The sequence below is a fragment of the Hyperoodon ampullatus genome (assembly GCF_949752795.1).
Source record: "Hyperoodon ampullatus genome assembly, chromosome: 11".
Classification (NCBI taxonomy): Eukaryota; Metazoa; Chordata; class Mammalia; order Artiodactyla; family Ziphiidae; genus Hyperoodon; species Hyperoodon ampullatus.
Window position 1 is genome coordinate 40,557,883 of NC_136924.1, and position 20,192 is coordinate 40,578,074.

At 53.6% G+C, this 20,192-nt stretch overlaps 1 protein-coding gene across 1 annotated transcript in view; it reads left to right on the plus strand.

Moving 5' to 3' along the window:
* ARHGAP8 (Rho GTPase activating protein 8) overlaps positions 1–15,502 on the plus strand; it is a gene marked incomplete at its 3' end in the record, with an annotated part of 50,894 nt that extends 35,392 nt beyond the window's left edge. The window contains 6 exon segments of the mRNA XM_079714914.1: positions 5,092–5,117; positions 5,120–5,164; positions 8,112–8,189; positions 8,650–8,778; positions 12,332–12,435; positions 15,182–15,502. Of these exon segments, the coding sequence (XP_079571040.1) occupies positions 5,092–5,117; positions 5,120–5,164; positions 8,112–8,189; positions 8,650–8,778; positions 12,332–12,435; positions 15,182–15,502 (703 nt within the window).
* Positions 15,503–20,192: the final 4,690 nt, after the last annotated feature.

The window sequence follows — 20,192 nt, forward strand, 5'->3', positions numbered from 1 at the left end:
TTCTGTTCTCTTTCCCTGCCAGCTCGAGATACACTCATCTGTGCTCTCCTGCATGGGAGTCTGTCTGTCCAGAGAGCATAAGCTCCTGGCACTTATGAATGACCTCGGGTGGGGAGTGGGCTTCCCCAGGCTCTGGTTCTAGGTCATGTGAGCCAGCCTGACTTGCCAGAACTCCCAATCCCATTAGCGTTTTGGCGACTGGTCTAGCTGACGATACAAAGCAGTTTCTTATTCTTCATCCATCCCCCAGAGAAGACCAGCTGTGCAGAGGTGGTCCTTGTCACCACAGATGACCTCAGCACCCCCATCTCACACCAAACCCCCGACTCAGAAAGAAGGGCTGTGGTCTGCTCCAGGTACAACAAGGGCTTCGGAGTCAGATTTTGATTTGAGCCCTGGCTGTGTGACTTCAGATAAAATAATTTGCAGCTGAGTTTCAGTTTTGTCCTCTATACAAACAGGGGCACAGTGATGAAGCCAGTGGGCTTAGGAGCGTGGCCAGCGCACAGTAGGTCCTCAGCACACGGTCTTCCTGTGATTGTCCACGTGAGCTGCTGGGAGGAGATGTGAGACGAATGACCGTCTCAGAGGGCTGGGAAGAGCTGGGGTGCCCAGTGAGGCAAGACTGGCCCACACTCCCTGTTACCACTGAGATTTCAGGTTGCTGGTCCTCCCTCCCTGTCCCTACTGTCTCTAAAAACCACAGTCCCTCCTTACTTGTATTCCTTGCATGCACAACCAGAGAAGGAACATGCTGTGAATTACTGTAAGCGCATCTCCCAAGGTGGGGGATACAAACAAGAAGATGTGCCGAGAATCCCCAGTGCCCTCTGGGGTCGACCGACTGGCCGAGAGTGAGCTGTGCGGACGGTGATTTGCGCTCCGTCTCCGAAAGCGCCCCCGCCCACTGCATACCTGGGAACTTCAGTTCAGGGTCTGGCCCTGGGCCGCAAACGTGGAGGTAGATGCTCAGGAGGGATGTGGTGTGTTAGGATTCAACCCTGCCCTGGGCATCCCCACACAGCCAGGACGCACACCCTGTTTTTAATCCAGAGTTCCTGGGGTGATTGCCATTCTCTGCACTGACTCTGTCAGTCCATTGAACAAGTCTGTCTCTCAACCAGCAAGCATGGGATGGGGAGGGGAGGAGAAACCCAAATTGAGGGTTTCTGCTCTATTGAAAGCAGTGATTTTATGCCACGGCCCCCATTCTGCAGTGAGCTGGATGTCGGCTCCTTAAGTGCTTGAGCAGAGGAGAGAGTGCTCAGCTGGGAGCCCTGCATCTGTGGGCACATCCCTCCCCTTCTGCGACCTCAGTCTGCCCCTGATCCTCCAGGCCCCTTCCTGCTCTGGAAGTCTGCTTTCAAAAACAAAGTGTGGACTAAGCTATAGGCAAAGAGGTCTTTCAGTAGCTCATGGGTGTCCAGCCTTTGGGAAGGTCTCAGTAGAGCCCCCTCCCCAGGTTAGTTATAGCAACTAACCTAGGCTTCAGAATCAATAGACCCAGGCTCTCTGGCTGTGTGACCTTGGGTAGGTCACTGCAGCACACTGGGCCCAATTCCCCATCCATGAAATGGGCCACCTGTGTCTGGCCTGGGACATCGCCCAGCCCTTGGCATTCCAGTGATTTTAGTTATTAGTGCCTTTGACTTACAGCTTAAAGCCTTTCCCATCGTTCACTGTTTATGACTTGCAGCTCCCTAGAGGAAGGTTGCCAGCATCTCCACTTTCCATGTGGGAACACTGTAGCTGGGGAGGCTCAGAGACAGGCTGAGGGTCACCCAGCTCCTAGGACAAGGCCAGGACTTGTGCAGTCTGTGTGGTTCCCAAGGAAACGGAGGAGAAAGAGAGACTGCAGCTTTGGAGCGTCCTGGGAGAAAAGGACCCGTCTGCCATGTTCCTCCCTCCCAGGGGTGCAGAGGGAGACCGCCTGGACGCTGCTTGGGCCCCAGGCCACCTCCTCCCTCTCAGAGGGGACACACAGGAAATCACGTTGGGGCAGGGGTAGGGAGGGTCCAGGTCACATTACTGTGGTAGCATGGCCTCGTGAAGGCAGGGACGGTCCCCAGGGCCCCTTTGCCAAATGGACCGTAGTTTGGTGTCCTGGATGGGCAGCTTCAGTGAAATCACCATGAGGGACTTCCCTGGTGGTCCAGTGGTTAGGACTTTTTTTTTTTTTTTTTGCTGCAGATGTCAGTAGTTTATTGTTTGTTTAGTCCAAACACATTCAAAATGGAAACACAAAGAATCCTTTCCACCTGAAACAATTAAACTACATACTACTAGCATATAATGCTTAACACATTACAGCAATAAAGATGGTAATCCATTGTCTTCTATACCTACTAAAGCCAAGATGGTAAAGCCACTTTCTGCTGAAGGCACGGGTTCAGTCCCTGGTCGGGGAACTAAGATCCCTAAAGCCGCACATCCAAACAAACAAACAAAACAAACCATAAACCTAAATGTAAAATTCAGAACTATAAAACTTCTAGAAGATAATATAGGAGAAATCACCAGGAAACCCAGCTTTCCATGGAGATTGGGACATGCAGAGTCCTGTCACTACTGGTGATACAGTTTTAATTGTATTCATGTGGACCAGATTTTGGGCGCTTTATAAATTTCGGAGTAAAATAGAAAACAGGACTGATATCACATTCAGCCAATGAATCGCTACAGAAGGAGCATAGATCTGGGTCATGGCCAGCCTTGCCTCCAACTCTGTCACCTCCCAGCTGCGGGACCTCAAGCTGGTCGCCTGGACTTTCCCAGTATCCATCTCTGATCCCTGATTTGGGCTAACAAAAGTACAGTGGAACTTAAATAGATAACATACAAGAATGAAGGTTCTAGACTCAGACTTGAGGGTCTGAGTCCTGACTCTGTCCATTTGTGACCATGTTTTCCCGTAATCTGTTGCTGCCTCATAAACTCCCCAAGCACTTAACAGCTTCAAACAACAACGATTTTGATGTGTATCCTGATTTCTGTGGGATATAGAGGGACATTTTGTAATAATAAAGAAGACAAAATAACCCTCAGGGGCTTCCCTGGTGGCCCAGTGGTTGAGAGTCCGCCTGCTGGTGCAGGGGACGTGGATTCGTGCCCCGGTCCGGGAAGATCCCACATGCCGTGGAGCGGCTGGGCCCGTGAGCCATGGCCGCTGGGCCTGCGCATCCGGAGCCTGTGCTCCACAACGGGAGAGGCCACAACAGTGAGGGGCTGCATACTGCAAAAAAAAAAAAAAAAAAAAAAAAAAAAAAACCTCAGAATTTATGGACCAGTAACAGTTTTAAAATACATGCAGCAAAATCTGGTAGAACCAAAGGGAAAACAGATACACGATCCTAGTGGGAAACCTCAGTACCCTTCTCTGTATAGTTGATGGAACAAGAAGACAGAAAACCAAGACTCTAGAAACAAAATCAATCAAATTAACCTAACTGACATTTAAAAAACACGCACCCTAAGAACAGCAAAACAGGGCCTCCCTGGTGGCGCAGTGGTTAAGAATCCGCCTGCCACTGCAGGGGACATAGTTTCGAGCCCTGGTCTGGGAAGATCCCACATGCCACGGAGCAACTAAGCCTGTGTGCCACAACTACTGAGCCTGCGTTCTAGAGCCTGTGAGCCACAACTACTGAGCCCACGTGCCATAACTACTGAGCCCGCGTGCCGTAACTACTGAAGCCCGCACGCCTAGAGCCTGTGCTCCACAACTAGAGAAGCCACTGCAATGAGAAGCCCGCACACCGCAATGAAGAGTAGCCCCCGCTTGCCACAACTAGAGAAAGCCCATGCACAGCAGCAAAGACCCAACGCAGCCAAAAATAAATTTAAAAAATTAAAAAAAAAGAAATTGTACGCTCAGCACTACTAGAAAATGATATTTCATTGTGTTCAAATCTATTAAAATAAAAAAAAAGAACAGTGAAACATATTCTGCTCAATTAAAAAGTAGCAGAGGGCTTCCCTGGTGGCGCAGTGGTTGGGAGTCTGCCTGCCGATGCAGGGGATGCGGGTTCGTGCCCCGGTCTGGGAGGATCCCACGTGCCGCGCAGCGGCTGGACCCGTGAGCCATGGCCGCTGGGCCTGCGCGTCTGGAGCCTGTGCTCCGCGGCGGGGGAGGCCACGACAGTGGGAGGCCCGTATACCGCAAAAAAAAAAAAAAAAGTGGCAGAGCAGGATCCCAGTCAGGTGTATCTGACTTCAGAGCCCTTGTCCTCAGTCTAGCATAATCCTCAAATATGCTGCCTTCGGGGCAAGAAAATCCAGCAGATGAGGAAAGAGAAACACGTGTTTAGTGGGAGCCCAGGGGTCCGTAGAATGGATCACTGTGGGCAGCTCTGGCTTCAGATCCTGACTCTGCCAGCTGGGGAGGGGTGTGGTGGGATGCGGCTGGGAGGGTCATTCTTTTATATTAGTACCCGTTTTTGAAAGTTTCCTTATGTGAATCTCTGTATCAAATGAGCACATAAGAGATTGAGGGTTAACAGCCTGTCTGAGGCAACATACTGGGTTTTCACGAAGCATCTTTTTTTTTTTGGCCACGCTGCACGGCTTGCAAGATCTTAGTTCCCCATCCAGGGACTGAACCCGGGCCACAGCTGTGAAAGCGCCAAGTCTTAACCACTGGACCCCCAGGAATTCCCGAAGCATCTTTTTTGATTGATCAGGTCTCCTGGTTCTGCTCTCATGGCCAGATCTTCTCAGGCCCCTGGGCCTTCCTTTGTATGTTTCCTTCTGTCTGGAATGCCCTTCCCTCTTTTGTCCTCTGCAAGCTCCTACTCATCCCTCAAAACCCAGCTCTGAAGTTGCCCCACGTGGAGCCCTTCCCAACTCCAGATCTCCCCCATAGCACGTGCATCCTTCTGATAGAACGCTCAGACGATACACTATCATTTTTATTATTTCTGCCTCTCTTTTGGTCACCTACTTCCTTAGGGTCCAGGCTGCATCTCTCTCTCCCTGTACGGCATCTTGGTCCTGTGTTTTCACAAAGGTGTGGTGAGGACCAGAGCCCTGTGCTTGTCACGATCTCCCATCATACCCAGGTGAAAACTGTTGCTTTCTTTTCTCTCCCTTCAGCCTCAAAGACAAAAATCAAGGTGAACTCACCCCCCTGTGCTGAGGTACACAGTGACATACCTGAGAGAGAAAGGTGAGTAAGAGCTGGCTCCAGCCAGGGGAGGTGAGGGCTGCCAGGTACACCTCCCCAGGAGGTCTCTCTGGGATCCTGAGCACCCCACAGGTCAGGGAATTGGAGGAGCTGGAACCTGGGCAGGGAGGGTGATTGGGATGGGCAGGGCTCGGGCACAGTGGCTCCAGCCATGGGCTCTGACCCTACTGTCTGGGTTTAAATCCTGGCTCCACTGTGTGCTAGCTGTGTGGCCTCAGGTGAGTTACTTATCTTCTCTGGGCCTCTGTTTCCTCATCTGTCCAATGGGGTTAATAACAGTATCTGGTGCACGGGGTTGTCATGGGGCCTAAATGAGGGGAAGCGTGTGTGTTGCCTCTCACAGCACTAGTCTGCAAGAGGCCCACCATGAAAGGGACTCCTTTGGTATGAGAGATAAGCTTGGTTTGTAGATGCCATTGCCAGTGGGCTGGGTGCACTCAGTGACTTGGAGGTGAGAGCCTTGTGGCTCCTCCAAGACTCCTGAGGCCAGAGCTCAGATACACAGGGCAGGTGCGTGGAGGCTGCTTTTACCCTAACAGGAGGAAGATGATTCCCTCAGAGGAATGGGCTACCAGGGAGGAGTGGCCCCCTGCAGGTGCAGGTGCAGGAGCTGCAGGGGGCGGTGCATCAGTCAGGAAGTGGGGTCCCTGGGGGTGGTTCCCAGTGTGCCCCAAGAACTGTATGTTCAAGGCATAAAAAGTTCTCTGAGACAACGGCTGTTGGGCTGGAGGGTCTGTGGTTGTCATTTGGAGCTGTCTCTCCTTTCACATTTGTTTCTACTTTTCATTTGTAGTACTGCCCGTTCTGTTATGTATTTCAGGAATGGACAAAAAGCTAGTGTGTAAACAGTTTCACAGAAACTATGAAAGGGAGTCTTCCTTTTTTTTTTTTAACATATTAATTCCTTTATTTATTAAAAAAAATTTAACAAAACAAAAAAACAGCCCATAGTAGGAACTCACTATATATTTGATGGATGAATATGTGAATTAAACACGTATTCATTGGGCACTCAGCTGTATCCAGCCCAGGTCTAGGCACTGGGGTTGCCATGGTGACCGCAACACATAACCTCTGCCTTCCAGGGGGCTGTAACTGTGACAAGCACAAACTCACAAGCACAGGGATGAACTGGTCATAGACGTCAGGGGAACCTGAGCTCTGACGCCTGGGCCGGAGGTCCCTGTATTAGTTTCCTGTGCTGCGTAACAAATAGACACAAACTTAGGAGCTTAAAACAGCATGAATTTATTATTTCTAAAGTGTCTGGAAGTCAGAAGTCCGGGCGCACGGGGGTTGGATTTTCTGCTCAGGGTCTCACAGGGCTAAACTCAAGGTGTTGACCAGGCTGGTTCCTTTCTGGAGGCTCTGGGCAAGAACCCACTTCCTTGCTCATTCAGATCATTGACCAAATTCAGTTCTTTGTGGTTGTAGTTCCAAGATGCCTGCTTCCTTGCTGGCTGTTAGCCAGGGGCCTATTTCTGTCCCTAAAGGCCGCTTGCTTTCCTTGCCGTGTGACCCCTCCCTGGAGAAATTCCCACACCTGGAATCCCTGCCCCCATGCTGTGAATCTCTGTTGCCAGGAAGACCCCAGTCCCTTTAAAGAAGCTCACCTGATTAGGTCAGGCCCACCCTAGATAATCTCCATATCTTGAGGTCAACTGCATTGGAACTGAATTCCATCTGCAAAGTCCCTTCACTGCAGTATCTGGCTTAGTGTTTGAGTGAATACCTGGGACCCCAGGGTCTGGGAATCTGGGGGCCCTCTCAGAATTCTGTCTACTACAGTCACTCAGCAAAAAAGAGAGGGACCAGCCCCTCCCCCCCCCAGGCAGAGTGCAAAGGCTGAAGGTAGGAAGGAGCATGGAGCCAACTAGAGGCTGGACGGAGGGGTTAGAGGGGCAGTGGGGCAGGAGAGCGGTCAGCAGTAGCCAGACCTGTAGGTCTGTGGTACGGGGCCACGGGCAGCTGTCCCTTGGCTGATGGGGACAGGAAGGGCTCCGTGCCGGAGCTGATGAGTTATGTGTTGGATAGCTCACTCAGCTTCAGAGTGGAAAAGAGACTGGGGACGAGGTGAGGGGCAAGCATGGGCGTCTGGGGCCCAGCACGGTCCCATAGAACTTGGAAATGTTCTATGTCTGCACTGTCCGGAGTGGTAACCACTGACCACTTGCGGCAGTCGCCCAACAGAGCACTTAATATGTGGCTTGTGTGTTGAGTGTGGGTAACTTGATTCTTCATTTAATTTAATTTCTTTTTTTTGGCTGCACCACGCGGCATGTGGGATCTTAGTTCCCCGACCAGGGATCGAACCCACTTCCCCTGCACTGGAAGGTGGAGTCTTAACCACTGGACCACCAGGGAAGTCCCTATTTTATTTAATTTTAATTGAACAAGTTTAAATCACCATGTGCCGCTAGTAGCCACCATATTGGACAGGTCAGCTCTAGACACTCACGGGAAGAAAAGGAAGCAGCATGTTTGGGGGTGTCCTGGGGACCAGGCTCGTGCCATGCATTATCTGTCCATCTTTCCTGCAGCCCTCGGAGGCAGGGGCCCCAGGCCTTACTCGACAGATGAGGTAGCTGAGGCTCACAGAGGCTAAGTGCTTTCTCTGAGGTCACACAGCTGGCACGAGACAGCGTCAGGCAGACCCCAGCTGTCTGCCTTAAGTGTCATTCTCTTCCATGCTCCCTTTCTGGGGCCCACAGAGGTGGAGAATCAGGTGGGATTGGGGAATATGGAAGGTTTGATTTAAGAGAAATAAATACAGGTAGGGGTGGAGGATAGTGGGGGGAAGATGAGCCAGGCTGGAGAGCCTTTCCTGCCAGCCACAGCGGGGTGATGCGCGGGCAGGGGGAGTCACAGGACATTCTAGAAACTTCAGGTGCTGGGCCCTGTGAGATGCCTGGAGGCTCTCCCCCTGCAGGAATCCACACCGAGGGCCTGTTCTGGAGATTGGCCAGTGTCCAGACCGTCTGCGAGATCCAGCGGCTCTACAACCAAGGTGAATGGGCTCCCCCAAGACCCCCACTCTGAGCCTCCTGCCCGGCCAGCCACACAGCCCTCGGGCGCCTCAGAGCCCCGTCACCCCCCAACCCCAGAATAGCCCAGGGCCAGGGCCAGCTGTCCAGATGAGTCCTGTGCCCGGAGCCCAGACTCCCGTCTCAGCCCTGTGTGCCAGGTACTGGGGACAGTGGAAGCCAGGCCCTGACCTCAGAGCGCTCTCGTCCCAGGCGGGGCTAAGCCACAGGGCAGAGAATCAATAGTGTCCCCCAGCCTCCGCCGGACACCCTGGAGAGGCAGGGGAGGGTGGGCGACACCCTATTTCCAGGACAGGACAGCTGTGTCCCAGTGTCAGGCTCTTCCCCTCAGGAGGTTTAAAGCCATTTCGTGGCAGAGCCTGTTTTAAAGCAGGAATCCCCTGCCCAGAGTCAGAACTCAGACGTCTGATGTTCTGTGTCTAGGGAAGCCTGTGAACTTTGACGACTATGGCGACATCTACATCCCTGCTGTGATCCTGAAGACCTTCCTGTGGGAGCTGCCCCAGCCTCTGCTGACCTTCGAGGCCTACGAGCAGATTCTCGGGATCACCAGTCCGTAACCGACAGGGGTGCCGGCCAAGGACCAGGCGGGGCGGGTGCTGGCACTGCGGGCCAGGAGAGGGGCTGTCCCCACCTGCACCCCTGCTGGCCTCAGCCAGGCCACCACTGTCCGTGGTCAGGGGACAGGGGTCAGGGGTTGTCAGCTGCTGCTGGGCCGAGAGGCGGCGTCTCGGAGGGCATCTCTAGATTTGGGGCACGTCTCCCTGGTCATAGTGCCTCCCCCAGTGCTGCTCTGGGGGGACTCCCACCTCCAGCACCTCAGCTTCTTCATCTAAAAGGGGGTAGCCACCCACCTGCTGTTACAGAAAAAGCCATTCCTGACCCTTGTGAAAGCACAGTGAGGCAGCCCTTATCTGGGGCGGGGGGGATTGTGAGAGGCGTAGGGACCACTGCAGTGGGGTTTGGCAGCGGGGAGACAGTTTGGGCTCAACTCCAAATACAACAAGCAGGAGGAAGGGTTTACAGCCAAGGCGCAGGTGCGGGGGCGGGAGGCGGGGTGGCCTATGAATGGAAAATTACTGAGAGGCAACATCAGGGGTGGGGGATGGATTCTGGCTAAACTGATCCAACAGGATTCTTTTTTTTTTTTTTTTTTTTTTTTTTGCTGTACGCGGGCCTCTCACTGCTGTGGCCTCTCCCGTTGCGGAGCACAGGCTCCGGACGCGCAGGCTCAGCGGCCCTGGCTCACGGGCCCAGCCGCTCTGCGGCATGTGGGATCTTCCCGGACCGGGGCACGAACCCGTGTCCACTGCATCGGCAGAAGGACTCTCAACCACTGCGCCACCACGGAAGCCCCCGACAGGATTCTTGCTCCAGGCAAGCCAGGTGGTCCAACATCCGCTGAGGGATGGGGGATGGGGGGATGAGGACCCAATCAGATATCAAGGGTGATCAGGGTTCTTGTTAAACTAACTTAGGGTTCTTGGTCAAGTTGGACAATGCAGAGATAAACACAGAAGCCCAAAAGTTGAGGGCTTGTTAAAAAAAGAACTCAGAAGAGCCTGACTAGAGTTCTCCCCAAATTGGTAGAGAACACCAACGAGATGTGATGCAAGCTGCAGCTCTAGGGCGTGGAGATGCAGATGCTCTGGGGTAGATCAGGTACACACTTGGCCGTGGCACTGATCACTCCTAACAGCCCAGTAATGGCGCATCAGAGATGCTGGAGGATGCTAGGAAAGCAATATAATCAAACATAGTCGCTTTCAAACAGGCGACCTCTGGCCCCAGTGTTCTCCCAAAACTGGGTTTGCTTCTTGGTGGGTGTCGAGCCAGAAGACATAACCAAGGTCCCCACCACCACATACACACACACACTAAGAGACTAAGCACTAGCATTGTTTCTAACAGCTCAAGGTTGCACCCCTAGGATGGTGACTCCAACCCAAATAAGTTCCTACCCAAGGAAGTACTTTTCATTCCAGCCAAAACCTGGTGATAGGCAGAGATGCCCGACCCCGTCTTAGAGGAGTTACTTTAGAAAGTTTGCAGTTATGAGTTCGTTCTTTCCTTTTCATTTGCATCTCTACTCATTCTTTCTAATAGCTGCCTAGCATTCCATCAGCTTTATTATTCTGAAGCGTACAGACCCTGCCTTCTGGGCTGCCACCTGACAACTCAACCTGGCTGAATCGTGACTCAGGCATAGGGTTGCCAGATTCAGCCGTTAAAAAATACAGGAGGCCCAGTTAAATGTGAATTTCAGATAAACAACAAATACCTTTTTAGTATAAGTATGTTCCAAATATTGCACGGGACATACCTATACTAAAAAAATTTGCTGTTTATCTGAAATTCACATTTAACTGGATGTCCTCTGTTTTATCTGGCAAACCTCGTGTGGGGTGCGTGGTTCCTTGAAGTGATGGAAAAGCAAATCCTTGCAGGGCATGCTTTGGAGGAAATGGACTTTCCAGGTGGCCTGTGGTGTCCAGGGAAAAAGGAAACTGCTACAGGGACCATCGCCCAATGTATAGCAAGGTTAAGAACACCGGCTCAGGGGCTTCCCTGGTGGCGCAGTGGTTGAGAGTCCACCTGCTGATGCAGGGGACACGGGTTCGTGCCCCGGTCTGGGAAGATCCCACATGCCGCAGAGCGGCTAGGCCCGTGAGCCATGGCCGCTGAGCCTGTGCGTCCGGAGCCTGTGCTCCGCAACGGGAGAGGCCACAACAGTGAGAGGCCCACGTACTGCAAAAAAAAAAAAAAAAAAGAACACCAGCTCAGAGCTGAACAGATTTGGACTCAAGTCTGGGCTTCATCACACATTAGCTGTGTGACCTTGGGCAAGTCACTTAACCTCTCTGAGCTCACCGCCCTCATCTATATAAAATTGGGACTGCTTTGAGGATTAAATGGGCATAAAATGCTTGGCACGGTTCCTGGCACACAGTAAGTGCTTTGTACGTGGTGGCTTTGCGACAGTGAGCTGGTCCTTCCTGCTCACCAGTGAGTGCTCTTTTTCAAAGGAACCATAGTGAGGGCTGGAGGTGGACATTACACCAGTATCTACTCTGGGACCACAGTTCTTAGAAAGATGTTGAGGCTGGAAAGCAGAGATCCAGGGCAACTAGATGGAAGCCAGCAAGGGGCTTCCCTGGTGGCGCAGTGGTTGAGAGTCTGCCTGCCGACGCAGGGGACACGGGTTCGTGCCCCGGTCCGGGAGGATCCCACATGCCACGGAGCGGCTGGGCCCGTGAGCCTATGGCCGCTGGACCTGTGTGTCCGGAGCCTGTGTTCTACAACGGGAGAGGTCACAAGAGTGAGAGGCCCGCGTACAGCAAAAAAAAAAAAAAAAAAAAAGCCAGCAAGAATGTTCACAGCAGGGAATTCTGTGTCTTTCAGCAGCGGCTGTGTTTGTAAAGCCCAAGGTTTAGTGGGAGGAAGTTGGTATGCTGGAGGACTGAGGTGTGAGTGTGTGTACATGTGTGTACGTGTGTGTCTACAGCAGGAGCTCAGTGGATGTGTGTTGATTGGCGCGTTTGGACTTGCAGTTTATGGAGCTCAGTGAGGGTTGGAGTTGTGGCAGCACTGGGGGCGCTCAGTCTGCTCACTTACATCCAGGCCTGGTCGGGGTAGGGCCCTGAGCTGTGAATCTAAGCAGGTTGAGTTAGTCTAGAGCAGGGTCAGCACGCTTTCACTCTAAAGAGCCCAATAGTAAATAGTTTAGGCTGTGTGCACCGGACTCAACTGTCATGCAAAGCAGCCATTCATTCATGCATGAATGAATGGGTGTGGGTCTGGGCCAATGAGGCTTTACTGACAGAAGTAGGCCATGGCCCTCGCCTGTAGTTTGCCTAGACCATCCCACGCATAAGGTGATCTGGCTCCCTGGGCTGTCTGCGGGGGAGCCGTGACAGTACCCGGGGCAGAGACTGGAGCGGAGCTCAGAGAAGGGGACGTTTGCTGAGAACAGCCACGTGGCCGGGAAGGAAGTGGGATCCCCAGGCCCAGCCAAGGGACAGTCTGTTCCCCGCCCCACACCCCTGCCCGCCCTCGGAGGGACGCAGGAAGAGGGGGCTCAGGAAGGACCCTCATGCCGTGACAGGTGTGGAGAGCAGCCTGCGAGTGACCCGCTGCCGCCCGATTCTGCAGAGCCTTCCAGAACACAGCTACGCCGACCTCAGCTACTTCATGGGCTTCCTGCACGAGGTAAGTGGGCCGAGCCAGCCCCAGCGGTTCCCAAACAGACCAACATCTGGTTCCCACCCTCTCTCGGCCTCGGAGCCCCACCCTGGCCCCAGAGGACCTCATCCAAGGCATGACCGGGCAACAGCTCCGCTGAGAAACCCTCCTGGCCTCCGGGAAGGTCACCTGTGCCGTGCCTGCTGCTCCCGGGCCAGCTGCCCTCAGGCGATGCCAGACCCCCTCTAGTGGGTTCCTCTGATCTCACACCAGCTCCTGCCTGGGCTGAGTGTCGGGGGGACGTGCCCAGGGCCAGGGATGCTCAGGAGCGTCTCGCTACCTGTGTGTGGCCTGAGCTGGACGTGCCTGTGAAGTTTCATGAGCGTCCTAGGGCTGCCGTAGCAAGTGCCACATACTGAGGAGGCTTAAGACTATAGAAATGTGTACTCTCATGGTCCTGGAGGCCAGAGATCCTAGAATCAAGGTGTCGCAGGGCCGCACTCCCTCCGAAGGCTCCAGGGGAAGGTCCTTCCTGCCTCTTCTGCTCCTGGTGGCTGCAGGCACTCCATAGCTCGTGGCTGCATCCCTCCGGCCCCGTCTTCCCCGGCCTCCTCCTGTGTGTCTCTGCCTCCCTCTCTTTTCTCTGATAAGGCTGCTTGTCATTGGATTTAGGGCCCACCTGGGTCATCTGGGGTGATCTCGTCTTGATATCCTTAACTACATCTGCAAAGACCCTTTTTCCAGTAAGGTCATCTTCACAGGTTCTGGGCAGACTTACCTTTTGCAGGGCTGCCATTCAACCCCTTGCACTAGGATAAGAAAATGACAGGGAGAGAAGCTCCTTTCCTGGCTCTGGGTCTGAGCTCTCCTGGGACAGAGAACGGCAGCCTGTGAGGCCAATAGGGGGAGCATCCACAACCCCAAATGGGTCCTCCCCTGTCGCCCCCAGACCCACGTCCTCCATCGTATAACTGCTTCTTGGTCCCCTCACCTCTCCGGGCCCTTTGTGGGTGGGGAGTGGATGCAGTTGTGAACGAGGCAGGGCCTGGCTGTGTGGGTCCCGGCTGGGGACCAGAGCTTCTGAGCATCTACAGTGCAGCAACGTCACGGGAGAGGCTTGTCCAGGGTCTTCAGGACCCGTGCAGGAACCCTGTTCTGAGGCAAGCGGCCTGAGGATGTGATGACCAGTGAGGGCAGAGGGGACCTCCGGGCCGCGTCACATGCTGGAGCCCGTACCCTAGCACAACCTCTTGGGGGTTTTTTTGTTTTTTGTTTTTTTTTTACTTTAAGACTTTTTTTTTTTACATCTTTATTGGAGTATAATTGCTTTACAATGGTGTGTTAGTTTCTGCTTTATAACAAAGTGAATCAGTTATACATATACATATGTTCCCATATCTCTTCCCTCTTGCGTCTCCCTCCCTCCCACCCTCCCTATCCCACCCCTGTAGTTGATCACAAAGCACCGAGCTGATCTCCCTGTGCTATGCGGCTGCTTCCCACTAGCTATCTATTTTACGTTTGGTAGTGTATATATGTCCATGCCTCTCTCTCGCTTTGTCACAGCTAACCCTTCCCCCTCCCCATATCCTCAAGTCCATTCTCTAGTAGGTCTGTGTCTTTATTCCTGTCTTACCCCTAGGTTCTTCATGATATTTTTTTTCCTTAAATTCCATATATATGTGTTAGCATACAGTATTTATGGAGGGGGGGAATGAAGCAGTTTATTTTAAAACCAAGAGGTGAGTCAGAAGTCACCTCTTGGTTTTAAAATAAACTGCTTCATTCCCCCCCTCCATCACTTGACTTCATTTCTCAGAGGTCAGCAACTCAAAGTTTCCCTCCCAAGCCTCTTCTTTTTTTCCTCCTTCGTTTTCCTGACCTGGAGACGGATTTGCTTCTCTGGCCTCCTGCACAGCACTGACGTTCATACGTCTGGTGGCGCCCAGTGTGGCGGGGTGTCGGCCCTGGTGCACAAATGCAAGGGGCATGGGGGCCCTGCTGTCTCACTGAGGCAGGGCTTGGACATGTCTGGTCATCATTTCTGGAACCATGGGGGGTCACCTGCTTGTGCCTCTCCCCCAGCGCCCCCCCTCCATTTCCGCCCTCCCCTGACACCTGTGGCTTAGGATTCTCAGAGGTCCTGGGACCTGGGAGCAGAGAAGAGACCAGGCTTTGCCCTCAGATGAGCCTGTGTGTCCCCCAGGCCACTGACTGGCTGTGTGACCTTGGGCAAGTCTCCTGCACCTTCAGGGCCTCAGCTTCCTCATCTATAAAATGGGCTTGGAGCACCCCACTTCCTGTGCTTGCTCTAAGTGTTGGCTGAGATGGCTGGGCAGCCCCTTCGGGGGGGCCAAGCTCCTTACACCCTCTCATCAGCCTTCCCAGAACCCCTGCGTGCCAGCTGGTCTGGACTGTGCCAAACTCACCGGCCCGAGCATGGAGGTCAGAGAGGCCATTGCCTGGGTGACACCAGAGCCTATGCTTGCACCCACTATGCTAGAGCCCCACCTCCTGAGTCCTCTGGAGTGGAAGAGGAGACTTGCGGGGTAGGGGGGTGCTGCGGAGAATCGGGAAGGAGATCCCAGAAGGTCAGAGCCAGAGGGCCCCTCGAGACATCAAGGCCGATCCCTTCCTTTTACAGACAGGAGACTGAGGCTGGGACGGGGAGGGGGCTGCACAGGGTCACAGCAGTGGCTAGTGGCTCCCAGAACTTTTCGCACCGCCCAGAACCCATGTTCGTGCCCCTTGTCTCACCTGTGTTCTCGCCCAGGTGTCCCAGGAGTGCATTTTTAACAAAATGAGCAGCGCCCACCTGGCCTGTGTCTTCGGGCTGAATCTGATCTGGACGTCCCAGGGGGCAGCCTCGCTGAGTGCCCTCGTGTCCCTCAACCTGTTCACTGAACTGCTGATCGAGTACTATGGGAAGGTCTTCAGCGGCCAGGAGGTGCGCGGGGCCCAGGTGGGCGAGCTGGGCAGTCCCTGCGCCAGGGGCTCTGCCCCAGATGAACGCCCCAGAGACAGACCCACCACGGGCCTTGCCAGGCCCCCCATGCCTCAGCGTCCCCTGACCGCGGCCGGGAGACTCCTCTAAGGCTGGAAATGTCAATCAAAGTCTATCTATCTGTGTTTTGTAAACTTGCCTTTAAATGAACTTCTTGTGAACCTTCTAGTGAAAATTCCATGGTTCTGATTCTTCAGCCCTTCTCCCTTGTTTGTAACTGCGAGCTGGGATAAGATGATGGATCTGGTAGGATCGTGACTCGACGTGACTCCACTGGAAACGGGAATTTATTGGTTGGGGCTGGGACCAGGTGTCTCCTGCTGCCGTGATGCCGTGTGACAAACCACGCCGACCCAGTGACTTAACACAGCAGCTGTTTGTTATTGCCTGCGAGTCGGTGGGTCAGCCGGGCAGCTCTGGTCTGTTGGGACTTGCTCAGCGTTGGGCTGGAGGTCAGCTGGGGAGACTCTGCTCTCCTGCAGGTATCACATTTCCCTTTAGTCGGCTGAATGGGACACGTTCCCAAGACGTGAGCCGAGGTCCAAGCACAAGCACTAGTGCAGCGGCTTTCGCGCTTGGGCGGAGTCACTTGTGCTCACACCCTGTTGGCTAGAGCCGGTCTCATGGCCAAGGCCAGGGTCACAGCAGAAGGGCAAAGGGTGTGGATACCAGGAGGTGGAGAACTGGTGCCATGCCCTGCGGTCTCAGACAGGCTGGCCCCTCAGCATTGCAAGATGGGTCCTGTGTTTCCAGCCCCAGATACAGTGAGGAACGGTGAGAAGTCACGGTTCCACATTCCCAGCAAAAAGCCCACAGCTCCCTGATTGGCCAAGCTGAGGTCACACCTTGGATGGATGCTGTGTCCGGGGCATGCACTGGCTGCCTGGCCTGAGTCATGTGCCCCATGCAGACCTGGCAGGGAAGGAGGGCTGGTGCCCTGATGGGTCAGTGTGCTTGGGTCACAATAACAAGTACCACAGACTGGGGCTTAAACAACAGTCACTTGTTTTCTCACAGTTGTGGAGGCTGGAAGTCCAAGGTCAGGGTGCCAGCAGGCTCGGGTTCTGGTGAGAGCTCTCTCCCTGGCCTGCAGATGGCCCCCTTCTCACTGTGTCCTCAGGCGGCTCTCTGGTGTCTCTTCTTACAAGGACACTAATCCTATCGGATCAGGGCCCCACACTCATGGCCTTATTTAACCTTAACTACTTCTGTAAAGTCCCCATCTCCAAATATAGCCACACTGGGGGTTAGGGCTTCAGCATATGGATTTGGGGAGGACACAGACATTCAGGCCACAACACTGACTAATAACACCCCAGTGACCTCGTGCCACTGTCCACAGAGGGTCCGCCATGTGTCAGGCACCGCCAGCCCACCATGCTCTTGCTGCAAGGAGGAGACGGCTGCCAGGGAGCAAAGGACAGGTGTCCACTGCAGATATCCCGTCAGCCTGTCCGTGCCTGGGATGGGGTGTTGAGGCCCAGCTGAGCAGTGACCCCGGGTGTCCATGTGGACCCTTGGGGTCGCCCAGGGCTCCACTCTGGAACCTGGAGGGTGTGGGCACCTTGTTTACCTCCTGCCTCTTCTCACCTCCACGTTCACTCCACTCCCTGACCTGTGGAGTGCAGTCCTCTGCCCTGCCTGTCCTCACTGTCTTTAAGGGAGAGGACATGTGCACAGTGAACCGTCTCCCAGTGCCTGGCAGTGAATGGGTGACACCTCGTGCCGAGGACCGGGCAGACCAGGGCAGGGGAGCATCTGCGTGTTTCTCTGATGCAGATTCCGTGCCGCATCCAGGCTGGAATACGGAGTCCCCGAGTCCTGGCCGTCCAGGTGGTAAGGACATCGGTCCTATTACAGCTTCTGGGGCAGAGGAGGTGGAGCTGGTGGCGGGTGCTGGGGGGGTACCCTCCCACTGACACAGTGCATCTTTCTGGGGAGAGGCCGGGTCAGCCCCGTGGGGCGGACGTGGTCGGGGGCTGAACTGGGTCCCTCCTGCGGGGCTCGAGGGCGACACAGGCTGTCATGCGGGGCCGCAGGCTGGTGAGGAGACCACTGCCATCCTTGCTGGGCACTGCGCGGCGCTGGGGCTGACGCAGAACCACCTCCCCACCTGCGTCTTCAGCCTCATGGAGCCCAGCTGGCTGGGTGTTCATGGTTGGGGCTTGAGAGGCTTTAAAGAACATCCCTCTTCGCTGCCCAGGCTCAGAACATTGCGGAAAAAGCAGACTCAGGAGCCCCTCAGGGAGGTGTCAAAATGTCTGCTTCGAGCTGACCAGGGCCTGGCCTGAGTTCTGTCGGTAGCCAAGGGCACTTGCTAACTAGTCACCCTGATTTCGACAAACACCACCTGGTCGTGGGCCCCGGGCAAGGCATGGGCTAGAATCCACGTGCCCTGCACAGCTAGTTCCTGAGGAGCACGGGCTCAGTTCCGCCGCCCAGGCCCACCTTCAGAATAGTCCCTCCTCCTCCCAAGGGAGGGCCGGAGGGTGGGGAGAGAGGCCAGGAGGATGAATCCTCCCTGATGAAGTTTCACCGACCATGGGGCAGGTGGGCCTCTGTGTCTTCTCTGATAGTCTCGTTCCTCATCTACAGATGAGGACCTGGAGGCCCAGAGAGGGAAAGGGCCTTACTCCAAGTCACACAGCTTGTATGTGGCAGAGCAGGGATTCAGCCCTGTGCAAAGAGGCAGAGATTGGGGCCTCAGTCTCCCCACCTGTACAAGGGGGGGTGTTTCACACTGCACCCTCCCCTCCAGCTCAGAAGCCACAAGGCCTGAGCTAGAATCCACTCCACCGCACGTCTGATCACGTTTAACCTCCTTGTGCCTGCTTCCTATCTGAGCACAGTTGAACGATCCAGTGTGGACATCAGGGCTTGTCTGCCCAGTGTTTACAACAGCCGAGACTTGGAAACAACCTAAGTGTTTCTCGATGGATGAATGGACAAAGAAGATGTGATTATATATGCAATGGAATATTATTCAGACATAAAAAACAAGGAAATCCTACCATCTCTGACCACATGGATGGACTAGAGGATGTTACGCCAAGTGAAATAAGTCACACGGAAAAAGACAAATACCATATGTTCTCATTTAACATGTGGAACAAAAACAAACAAAAAACACCAAACTCATAGAAAAAGACATCAGATCTGTGGTTACCAGAGACAAGAGGTGGGGGAATAGGAACTGGAAGACAGTGGTCAGAAGTTACAAACTTCAGTTATAAGATAAATAATACTGGGGATGTAACACACAACACGAGGACTGTAGCTAACCCTGCTGTATGATACATAGGAAAGTTGCTGAGAGAGTAGATCCTAGGAGTTCTCATCACAAGGAGATTTTTTTCCTTTTATTCTGTCCATATAAGCTGATGGCTGCCGACTGAATCTATTATGATAGTCATTTCACAATATACGTAAATCAGACCATCATGCTGTATGCCTTAAACTTACACAGTGATGTATGTCAATTATTTCTCAATAAAATTGGAAAAAAAAGATTTGTCTGCTGCCACACTATATTTTGGGCATTTCCTGGTTGTTCTAGAACCATCTACATCTTTGGGTTAATTTTTTATTTATTTATTTTAATTAATTAATTATTTTTGGCTGCCGTGGGTCTTCGTTGCCGCGCGGGCTTCCTCTAGTTGTAGCGAGCAGGGGCTACTCTTCGTTGCTGTGGCCTCTCTTGTTGCGGAGCACGGGCTCTAGGCACACGGGCTTCAGTAGTTGTGGCTCGCGGGCTCTAGAGCGCAGGCTCAGTAGTTGTGGTGCACGGGCTTAGCTGCTCCTCAGCATGTGGGATCTTCCCAGACCAGGGCTTGAACCCGTGTCCCCTGCGTTGGCAGGCGGATTCTTTACCACTGCACCGCCAGGGAAGCCCTCACCTTTGGGTTTAAAACATGTCTTGGTTGCCCGGATGGCTGTTCACACTCCTCCCTCCATGTGTCCCGACCCCTGCACACGTCTTCAGCCCCGTGTCCTGGGCATCTGGGGGGCGCCCAGGGTCTGCTGTTCTGAGTGGTATCGCCCGTCTCCTCCCAGCTCCCTCTCCCTCATCGGTCTCTCCCATCCCCCCTTCCTGGTTCTGGTTTTCCTCCCCTCCCCCTCCATCCGTCTTCTTTATCTGTCTTTACTGTTCCTTTCAGCTCTTCCTCTCTCACCACTAAGCCAACCAGAACGATTCTCTTGTACAACTTGAAAAGTGACGATTGTTTCCTTTCTTTTCTATTCTGCTACAAAGACTTTTTCTTTTTTTTTTTCTCTCTTTCATGCGTTTTTCTTTTTTTAAAACACCCTCCAGCTCCAACCAACCACAGCCAGGCCCTAGGGGCCCAGCCCCCAGCCCAGAGGGGTTCAGTTTGGAGCCTGAGGCAAACGCACCGCCTGTCCCCCCCGGCCTCAGCCTCTGGAAAACCTGCCTGGCATCTGCTCCCCTGCCCGCAGGAAGGTGTCGTGTTCTCATACAATTCAGAACAACCCTAAAACAGCCTCAGAGTTCTGTTGCCAGGAAAAAAACAAATCTGAAATAAAAATGACGGCTCCCCTAAGAGCACAGCACTGTGAACACCAGAATTAACAACGACATTAAATCAAATCTCATGCATTATGCAGAAAGGCTTACAGTGCGAAGCACATTTGTGAAATATATGTTTCAAATTTTCTGACTCCGAGAGGTGGCCCCGAGACGTTCTCCTGTGGCTGCTTTGATAACAGTCTCCCTTTCACAAAAGATAATTGTGGAATCCTAGCTCCAGCAGGCGTGGCCCTG